The sequence below is a fragment of the Mus pahari genome, chromosome 6 (genome assembly GCF_900095145.1).
Source record: "Mus pahari chromosome 6, PAHARI_EIJ_v1.1, whole genome shotgun sequence".
NCBI classification, from domain to species: Eukaryota; Metazoa; Chordata; class Mammalia; order Rodentia; family Muridae; genus Mus; species Mus pahari.
In genome coordinates, this window is record NC_034595.1 from 27,181,494 (window position 1) to 27,191,453 (window position 9,960).

At 36.9% G+C, this 9,960-nt stretch overlaps 1 protein-coding gene across 2 annotated transcripts in view; it reads left to right on the plus strand.

The window, feature by feature from the left end:
* Kdm4c (lysine demethylase 4C) overlaps positions 1 to 9,960 on the plus strand; it is a 150,955-nt gene that overhangs the window by 118,299 nt on the left and 22,696 nt on the right. For both annotated transcript variants that reach the window (XM_021199596.1, XM_029539771.1), the window contains exons 18-19: positions 4,365 to 4,550; positions 8,353 to 8,523. In XM_021199596.1, coding sequence (XP_021055255.1) covers positions 4,365 to 4,550; positions 8,353 to 8,523 — 357 coding nt within the window. The remainder of the gene's footprint in view (positions 1 to 4,364; positions 4,551 to 8,352; positions 8,524 to 9,960) is intronic.

Consider the following 9,960-nt stretch of genomic DNA (forward strand, 5'->3'; position numbering starts at 1 on the left):
AGCTTGTGTCTCTAGCTGCACATGTAGCAGAAGATGGCCTAATCGGCCATCACTGGGAATAGAGGCCCCTTGGTCTTGCAAACTTTATATGACCCATCACAAGGGAATGCCTGGGCCAAGTTGTGGGAGTGGGTGGGTAGGGGAGCAGGAGCGGGGGCAGTATAGGGAACTTTCAGGGTAGCATTTGAAATGTAAATAAAGAAAGTAATAATAAAAAAAATTTTTAAAAAAGATTTATTTATTTATTGGATGTAAATACAACTGTAGCTGTCTTCAGACACCCCAGAAGAGGGAATTAGGTCCTATTACAGATGGTTGTGAGCCACCATGTGGTTGCTGGGACTTGAACTCAGGGCCTTCGGGAGAGCAGTAGGTGCTCTTAACCGCTGAGCCATCTCTCCAGCCCATGTCCTCGTTCTTAATAGCTGAGTAGTAGTCCCTTGTGTAAATGAACCACGTTTTCTGTATCCATTCTTCTGTCGTGGGACGTCTGGATTGTTTCCAGCTTCTGGCCTTCACAGATAAGGCCACTGTGAACATAGTGGCACACTTGCCACTGTTGCATCATGGAGCATCTTTTGGATATATGCCACAGAGTGGTGTAGCTGGTCCTCTTTAGGTAGATGTACTTCCAATTCTCTGAGGAACTTCCAGATTGATTTCTAGAGTGGTTGTACCACTTTGCAATCCCACCAGCTATAGAGGAGTGTTCCTCTTTCTCCACATCCTCTCCAACATGTGTTGGCACCTGGTTTTGATCTTAGCCATTCTGATTGGTGTAAGGTGGAATCTCAGGGTTGTGTTGATTTGTATTTCTGATCACTAAGTACTTTGAACATTTCTTTTTTTAAAAAAATTATTTTATTAGATATTTTCCTCATTTACATTTCAAATGCTATCCCAAAAGTCCCCTATACCCTCCCCCCCGCCCTGCTCCCCTACCCACTCACTCCCACTTCTTGGCCCTGGCGTTCCCCTGTATGGGGCATAAAAGTTTGCAAGACCAAGGGGCCTCTCTTCCCAATGATGGCCGACTAGGCCACATTCTGCTACATATGCAATTAGAGACACGAGCTCTGGGGGTACTGATTAGTTCATATTGTTCCACCTATAGGGTTGCAGACCCCTTCAGCTCCTTGGGTAATTTCTCTATGATCATTTCTTTAATTACTTCTTAGCCCTTTGAGATTTTTCTGTTGTGAATTCTTTGTTTAGTTCTGTACTCCAGTGTTTGATTGTTTTTTTTTTTTTTTTCTTTTTACCTTTTTTTCTTTTTTAAACAGGTTAGCTGCTTGTGTTCTTTATATATTTTGGATATTAGCTTTCTATAGAATGTGGGGTTAGTAAATATTTTTTCCCAATCTGTAGGTTATAGATTTGACCTATATCCTTTACAATACAGAGGTTTTTCAGTTTCATGAGTTCTCATTTACCAATTGTTGATCTTAGAGCCTATTTAGGAAATCTCCTCCTCCCTTGCTTTCAAAGTTTCCATTGAGAAATCAGCAGTTATTCTGATGGGCTTTCTTTTATATGTTTCTTCTTTCTTAAGCAGCTTTTAATACTCTTTCTTCTGTATGGTTTATGTTTAAGTGTGTTATCCAGTGGAGAATTTCTTTTTTATCTATTTGGTATTCTGTTTCTTATATCTGTATCTAAATGTCTTTTCTTATTTTGGGGATATTTTCTTCTATGATCCTGTGGTTTCAAAGATTTAATCTTTTCGTTGTATCTGACAATTTCCTTCATTCAAATTTCCATATTCTTTGCTTGTACTATCTGATCCCTCTTCTACTTAAGTCTTTTCCTTGAGTTTTCTGATTGCGTTTTCCAATTCTTTCTTTATTCCACCATGAGTTTTCTTCAATGTTTCCATCTTTTAATCAAATTATCTTGCCAAATCTTACATTGTCTTTGTCATTTAATCCAATGTTATTTTTGTATTATCTTGAGCACCATTCAGGTATTATGCTCTTAAATTTCATTCTCTAACGTTTTTGAGCTCTTTTGTTTTTCTTTTTTTCTTTTGTCTTCTTTAAACTCGTTGCATTCTTTGAAGTCTATAATTTCTCTTTTTTAAGAAAAAAATCTTTATACTTAGGAGGTTTGCCGTGGTAATTTTCAAGGGCAAATATTTCCTTCTGTAGGACTGCATTTAAGAGGACACATCTATTTTGATTATTCACAATGTTTTTATTTTTGTGGTTAAACTTGAGCATGTGGATTTATTTTGTTAATTTTCTGTCTGATGTAGACATAGTATGCTGTGATAGGATACATATTAAGTGAGAAGCTTGATCCTGAAGGTTGAATGTGGTGTCAAAGGACTCTATCCTGGAAGACAGGATGTGCCTCCTGTCCAAAGCCTGTGGGTTATGAGAGCAGAGACTTGGCCTATTCACTGGATTGGAAATCTGGACTATATCTAGCATTTGAGAGTGGATGTTCCAGAAGACTTACCAGGGTAGCCCTGGTGCAAGATGCATCAGACTTGGCTTAGCTGAAAAGTTGGATGACATTCAAAAGGGATAATGTCAGTTGGTACCTGTGGTTCTATGCTATCATACAGGATTTTCCCCAGTCCAGAGCTTATATAGGTTGTGGCCAGTGCAAGCACAGGTTAGACAGGCAGTGGATGGGCAACTAGGACTAGATTTGGGGACTGGGTATTTGAAAGTAAAGGAAGAGGAGGCATATCCCTCAGGCTGGGCCCTGGAGCAAGATATACAGTTTTGTCCTGGTCTGAGATGTTATATGGAACACCAGGAAACAGTAATTTTTTTTTTAAAGATATTTATGTCTGTTTTAGAATGACCTTGATATTTGCAGAAGGAAAAAGAAACGGGCAAAATAACAAAATCTTATTATAAATCACATAAATAGGAAAAGACAAGGTGTTTTGAACCTCCAACTACTTCATAACTCATCATTTCTTGATGTCCTTTGCCAAGCTATATGCTCAAGTAAATCATTACAAGGCCTCATTACCTCCTCAGTCTGTTAGTGCCCTCAGTGGCGTGTGCCTCAGGAAGAAGTATGAGAATCCAGTTCCCTAACAAAGTACAGTACTCTGTAAAACATTCTTCTAAGTATGCTCATCTCTAGGCATTGTACAACAGATGGAGTAGCTTATACTTCCTTAATTCCTTTGAATTAAAAGTGTGTCAATATTGTTGCTAGTTTATATTTTGTAGCCTTTCAACCCAAAGGTTCTTAAGACCTGATATGTGGAGCACCAGCCTCAGGATCACTGAGACTATGTCATAAAATATAAATGCATGTTCAGAGTTTTCAATGTTCTTATGTCTGTTTATTGACTTCCTGTTGGCTCTGAGTCATGCTCCAGTGTCGTTTCGTTGAGGCATGTAATGTGTCTGTTGAGATTTAGAAGAAACAGGTCATTAAATTTGACTAAAGTTCATTTGAAGGAATCTGTTTATTCAATGAAATAGTGAGCAGTTCCAGGTTCCTTCCCTGGAGAAATGTAAGGAATGACATAGGTGATAAGCCCATGGTATCAGTGTCCGCTTCTTCTACTTGTGTTGTTTTCTGGCAGTCAGCAATTTGGAAAACTTATTCTAAAGCACCCACAGGGGTTCTTCCCTCAGAATCCTCATTTAACTTCTTGAATCTCTTGTATTAGTTGATGCCCAGACATTGCCTTCTCATTCTTTCTCAAGGCATCAGTGGTCTGCCTTGTCTTTCTATACTTTCCCCCTCTCAAATGACTATAATCTTATTATCCTTAAGTTCCCTTTGCACCTGTGGAGCATGGGGTTGCCACTTAAGACTTTAGGGAGCCAAGCCTAGTAACAGAGTCCTGTAATGCAAACTGTTCTGGCTGAAATAGGAGAGTCACACTATCAAGGCCTTCCTGGCCTACAGATCAAAATCAGAGCTAACCTGGGGAACTTAGTATGATGATATATCAAACAAACAACATCACTGTGAGCTTCCCTGAAGACATTGATTCACTTCCCACCCTTGAGCTGATAGCTCTGTTTAAAGGAAGATAGAAGTTCTCTGTAAGTCTTTGTCAGGAAAGAGCAGCCAGTAAGGAAAAGACATCTCAACCCCAGCCGCTTCCTAATGTCAGAATCCTAAAGCCTGGTCAGAATTTCTCGTGATTTCTAACAGCTCCTTTTCCTTCTGTGCTGTTTCAAAACAGAGAGCAGTGATTTTGAGAAATACCAAGATAAGTTATAAAGTAATGTTTAAAATTGTGAGGATCTTGTTTTTGTTCTATGGTATGCTCTCTCTCTCTATGTTCTTGGTGATAAGGCCCCAGAATCAGAATTTGTGTTCATCTAACAACTATTATTCTTTGATGAATGAATGTTATATTCTCTGTTTTAATCCTTCAGAAATGCATCTTCTGTAGACACCGGGTTAAAAAGGTTTCTGGAGCCTGCATCCAGTGTTCTTATGGCCGCTGCCCAGCTTCATTCCATGTTACATGTGCCCATGCTGCTGGAGTGCTCATGGAGCCCGATGACTGGCCTTACGTGGTAAACATCACATGCTTCAGACATAGAGTCAACTCAAATGTGGTAAGATCTGCTCTCCCATTTGCTGACACTTTATCTGAATTTCTTCTGGGACCTGTCACAGGTCTCTAATACCTTGTGAGTGTTGACATTTGCAGACTGTAGCATAATTAAGACTAGGAATTGAGAACTGTTATTTAAACATAGTTGCTCAGAACCCTTCAGTTTCTGGTATTCACTAAGCACAGCATTTATAGTAAGTTGAATGAGTGAGTGAAAAAAAACATGAGTCAAACTCTTAATATCCATTCGTTTTTTTTCGGATCTGTGTACAGGTATCTGAATAGTAGTTGTATATAGATTGTGCTGTTCATGTGTCCAGTGTGTCAGAAGATCATTTCAAGTAGAATAACGTGAAAAGTACCTCCTAAAATCTGCAGTGCATTCTGTATACAATGATACACATTTATTTAAATCTTTCCTGAAAGAAATAGCAGTAACGTTGTAAAAGGAAAATGGCCAGGAACTTTTGCTTCTTTCTACCTAACACAGGATAAGTGAGGTCTAACCCGGAGGCCCTGCAAGATCAGTGGAATATGACTATGAAAGTGTATAGCTCTCAATGTCAGGAGAATATATTGCAATAGATTATATAAAGGAAAAATAGAGCAATTTGATATATATATATATGTGTGTGTGTGTGTGTGTGTGTGTGTGTGTAATATAATAAGTTTTATATATATATATATATATATATATATATATATATATATATATATATATATATATATAAAGACAAGTTCCTCTAAGAAAATAGAATTTGTATGTAGATAACATGAATTTAAACTATAATTTAGTTAACTTTTCCTTGGTTAATGAAACCATTCCCTTGACTTAAAATCTTAAAAGGATTAGGGCAATATAGAGATTTGTATCCTTACATGCTCTTCCTGTCTCTATTAATATTATTAATATTTTTCTCTTCTACTCTTTTTTTATTTAAATGGAAGGACTTTTATTATTTGACAACTTCACACATGTAAAAAATACATCTCTGTCATATGGACCCACTAATGATCTTTTATGAGCAGGTGCCAAAATTATCCTTGTTGACTTGTAGAAGTATCTTACTCACACAGCAACCTTCCAGCCTTTTGAAATGGTTCCACCAGTGTCTACTAGTGTCTTTAGAGATTGCTGACATTTGTGGCTGGGAATTGTGTGGATGTGTGAGAATGTTCAAATGGACGAACTGCTGTTATGAGCTCTTTATTTTAAAGTTATTTTCCATTATGTGAAGTTACAGGTTGCATAGGAGACACCCATGCCTTTTTCTTAGTTAGTTGATGTCCTTTAACCAAAAAGATTGTATTCTGTAACAACCACACATTACCAAACTAAAAAATTAGTAGTAATATATACATTACTATGGCCTTTGCCATTTACAGTGAGAAGTCAATAATGTTACCCCATTAAGTGATTCTGAATATATCTTGTGATATAATAAGATTCTGACCTCTAGAACCATAGTGATCAGTGTTCGTGCTTAGAATCTGCCAATAAAAACCGATAACTATGAAAAAGTGAGATTGTATACTAAAACTTCTTCTATGATTGTTGGTTCTGCAATCTTATATGAATAATATAAGCATTTTCTTGTTTTAAAAATAATAAACCTAATTTTAGTTCCATGCACAATCTGTTGTAATCATAAATGGCAGGTGACTGACTGTTCAACTTATATGCTCTAGTACTTGTTGAACCCTTAACTCCAAACTTGAATAGAGCTAACAGTATGCTTGGGACCATATATCCCATTTTAATACTGCAGTGCCCTGTGGCTAAATGTGATTCTATTGAAATTGGATTTAAGAGCTCTAGAGGCTCTGCCTCCTCTTCACTCTGGTGTGTGGCTTAGTCAGGTTTAGGCTGCTAACCATTTTACAAAAGATGATGAAAAAGAAAACAAGACTTTTCAGGTAATTTATGTGCGGTATCTTTATAAAGGAACATATCATATACCTTAAATATTCTATATGGCCATTTCCTTATGAAACATTACAGACAAACAAATAACAAATAAAGTTGTAGGTTTTGAAATTAATTGCTCCTGACCCTCTCCAGGTAGCTCTAGGGTTTTGAAGTATAGTCGTGATAGCTCCTACTTACCTATTCTTCAATTAGACTTCAGTACAATTACATTACTGCTTTAATCTTATCTTGACAGTACATAAAAGTCATAAGGAACCATTGACCTGTGAAATGAACCATAATCATTAATTACAGAGAAGATGTAAAACTTTTCAGGACGTATAGCAAAGAACTGCAGATAGATAGATAGATAGATAGAAGATACATATATACATTTAAAGATTCTTATGTTGGGCAAATGTGAGGTGATGTGAGCAACAATTAATAAAATACAATAGGACTTATATACAATTAGGGATAAGGGATTAATCAGCTCATGCTGATAGGTTTGGTAGGTAGGTAAGTAAGTAGATGCAAGAGAACATAGGAGATGCCCATATCAAATACCAAGTGATATCTAGTAAATTTTCTAAGAATGAGATTTTCTTTATATAATCACAGCTCCAGACAGTAATCCTTCAAGAAGATGAACACTGACACTTTAATCTGCCTCGTGGACTTAACTTGATCAAATGAGCAGGATGATCAGCATGTGGCACCATCATCATAAAGAATAAGTGAGATTCATTATTGGATGTTAAATCTAACCAGACTTGTATAAGGATCATGATGTTTCTCCATAGTAAGAAAATGTCCCATATATTGTATATTAAAATAAGAGAAAAGTAGAGAAATTGGGTCATTCTTTGATTTAGACTCAAAAGTAACATTGAGACACATGCAAACATCATGCATCCTCAGGTGGAAAGAATCCTGAAAAGAATATAGTATGGTACAGTACTGTATATAATCATAGGGAAATATTACACAGATATCTATTGAAAAGCAGGAGAAATTTTATCTTTCTAAAGTATCAGTACCTTTTTTTTTTTTTTTTTTTTTTTCCGAGACAGGGTTTCTCTGTATAGCTCTGGCTGTCCTGGAACTCACTTTGTAGACCAGGCTGGCCTCGAACTCAGAAATCCGCCTGCCTCTGCCTCCCAAGTACTGGTATTAAAGGTGTGCGCCGCCACGCCCGGCATCCATTTTTTTTTTTTTAAAGAAGATCTATAGAAATTAATTTAAACGAGTCTAAAATGATGGGACAGATAAAGAAAACAAGTGAAGGATGGATCCTTCAAAGTTTTGGGGGAGAGGAAAGGAAAGCACTAAGGTCATTATGAGGTCAGTCGAATCCAGGTGACAGATTAAAGTGTCATGCTAGTGTTCACTTTCTTCTAGTTGATCACTATCTAGAACTGTGATTATATAACAGAATATCTCATTCTTAGAAAGTAACGTTGAAGTATTTAGATGATGAATACCATGATGTACATTGCTTCAAAGTAGTTTAAGAAAACCATAGGGAATTAAAGAGTTGGGCTCAGATGTACCAAAGACAAGCCACAGAGGCAGAATTATACACAAAAGAAACATAATTTCTATCCTATTTCACACCAAAATATCAGACAACGAAGCACATAAGACATTAGCACATAAGTTATTATGTGTTAGTAAGTAGTGACTAATAGTAGATCAATTTTGATACCTGTTAAAGGATAGATGCTCTATTTTTGTACTAACTGTAGTCTTTATATTTGAAATTATTCTTTCATACTGTTTAAAATATTTAAATCTTGACAAGGTCAGTTTTTGCTTCCCAAGTAAATACTTTTTATTTTCTGTTCTTTTTTCATATCTGTCTCTTTTTTTCCCCTTTTTTTCCATCTCACAGAAATCCAAAACTTGTGAGAAAGCCATTTCTGTGGGTCAGACAGTCATTACAAAGCATCGAAATACTCGGTACTACAGCTGCAGAGTGATAGATGTGACATCTCAAACCTTCTATGAGGTCATGTTTGATGATGGCTCCTTCAGCAGAGACACATTTCCTGAAGATATTGTGGTAAGTAGGTTTCCCCTGAATACCTGATTCCTTAGAACAGGAATTTGTTTTAGTTGTAAAAAGGCAAGGCAGTCCGAAAGTAAGTTCTGACCTTTTTCTATGGTGAGTACCTTCTTGCTGAACTCTCCCATGGGACAGGACTTTGTTTGGAATCCCATCTCTCACTGTATGCCTGCTGGAGGTGGCTCTATAAGTTCCCTCTCTCTACTTTCGGGCATTTCATATAAGATCACTCCCTTTGAGTCTCTCAACCCCAGGTCTCTGGTGCATTCTGGGTGGTCCACCTAACCTCCTATTTCCTAAGGTTACCTGTTTACTTTCTTTCTGCTGGCCCTCAGGGCTTCAGTCCTTTTCCCTCATCCAATACCAGATCAGGTTCCCCTCTACTCCCCACTGCCCCTGACACCCTGTCCACTTTCCCTCCTAGGTCCCCCCCCCTCCCCACTTGTGACTACTGTCTTCTCTCTCCCAACTGGGACTAATGCATCCTCACTTGCGCACTTCAGCTTCTTGAGCTTTTTGAGTTCTGTGGATTGTATCTTGGGTATTCTGTGAGGTGTTTTTTTTTTTTTTTTTTTTTTTTGCTAATATATCCACTTATTAGTGAGTACATGCCATGCATGTCCGTTGGGGTCTGAGTTACCTCACTCAGGATGATATTTTCTAGTTCCATCCATTCACCTGTAAAACTCAGAATGTCCTCATTCTTAATAGCTGAGTAGTATTCCATTGTGTAAATGAACCACATTTTCTCTATCCATTCTTCTGTTGTGGGGCATCTTGGTTGTTTCCAGCTTCTGGCTATCACAACTAAGGCCACTATGCACATAGTAGAACATGTGCCCCTGTGGCATCATGGGGCATCTTTTGGGTATATTGCCAAGAGTGGTATAGCTTTGTCTTTAGATAGATCTCTTTCAATTTTTCTGAGAAACCTCCAAATTGATTTCCAGAGTGGTTGTACCAATTTGCAATCCCACCTGCAATGGAGGAGTGTAACTCTTACCTTTTATCAAAAAACTCCTTTTTGCAGCATATAGAGACTATTATAAAAACTCACAGCTTGTATATGTACAGTGTGCTGTCAGTTATGTGTAAATAGGTAAAGGAAAGGCCCTCAAAGCAAATACACCGAAATATTATCACTTATATATGAAGAGTGTTATCAGTCATAGGTGATTATGGTTTTCATTTTATGGTTTCCATTTGATTGTTTTCTGTTTATAATCAGATAGAAGGTTATATATATTTTAAATTTTATTCTTTACTTTTTCCTCAGTTTTTCCCACCTGGATCATTTCAGGTTACTTTATCAAATATTTTATTTTAGATCCATCATCTATTAATGTTTCTTTTGTATTCCTAATTAAGTCTCAGTCATATAATTTATTATATATATATATATATATATATATATATATATATATATATATATAT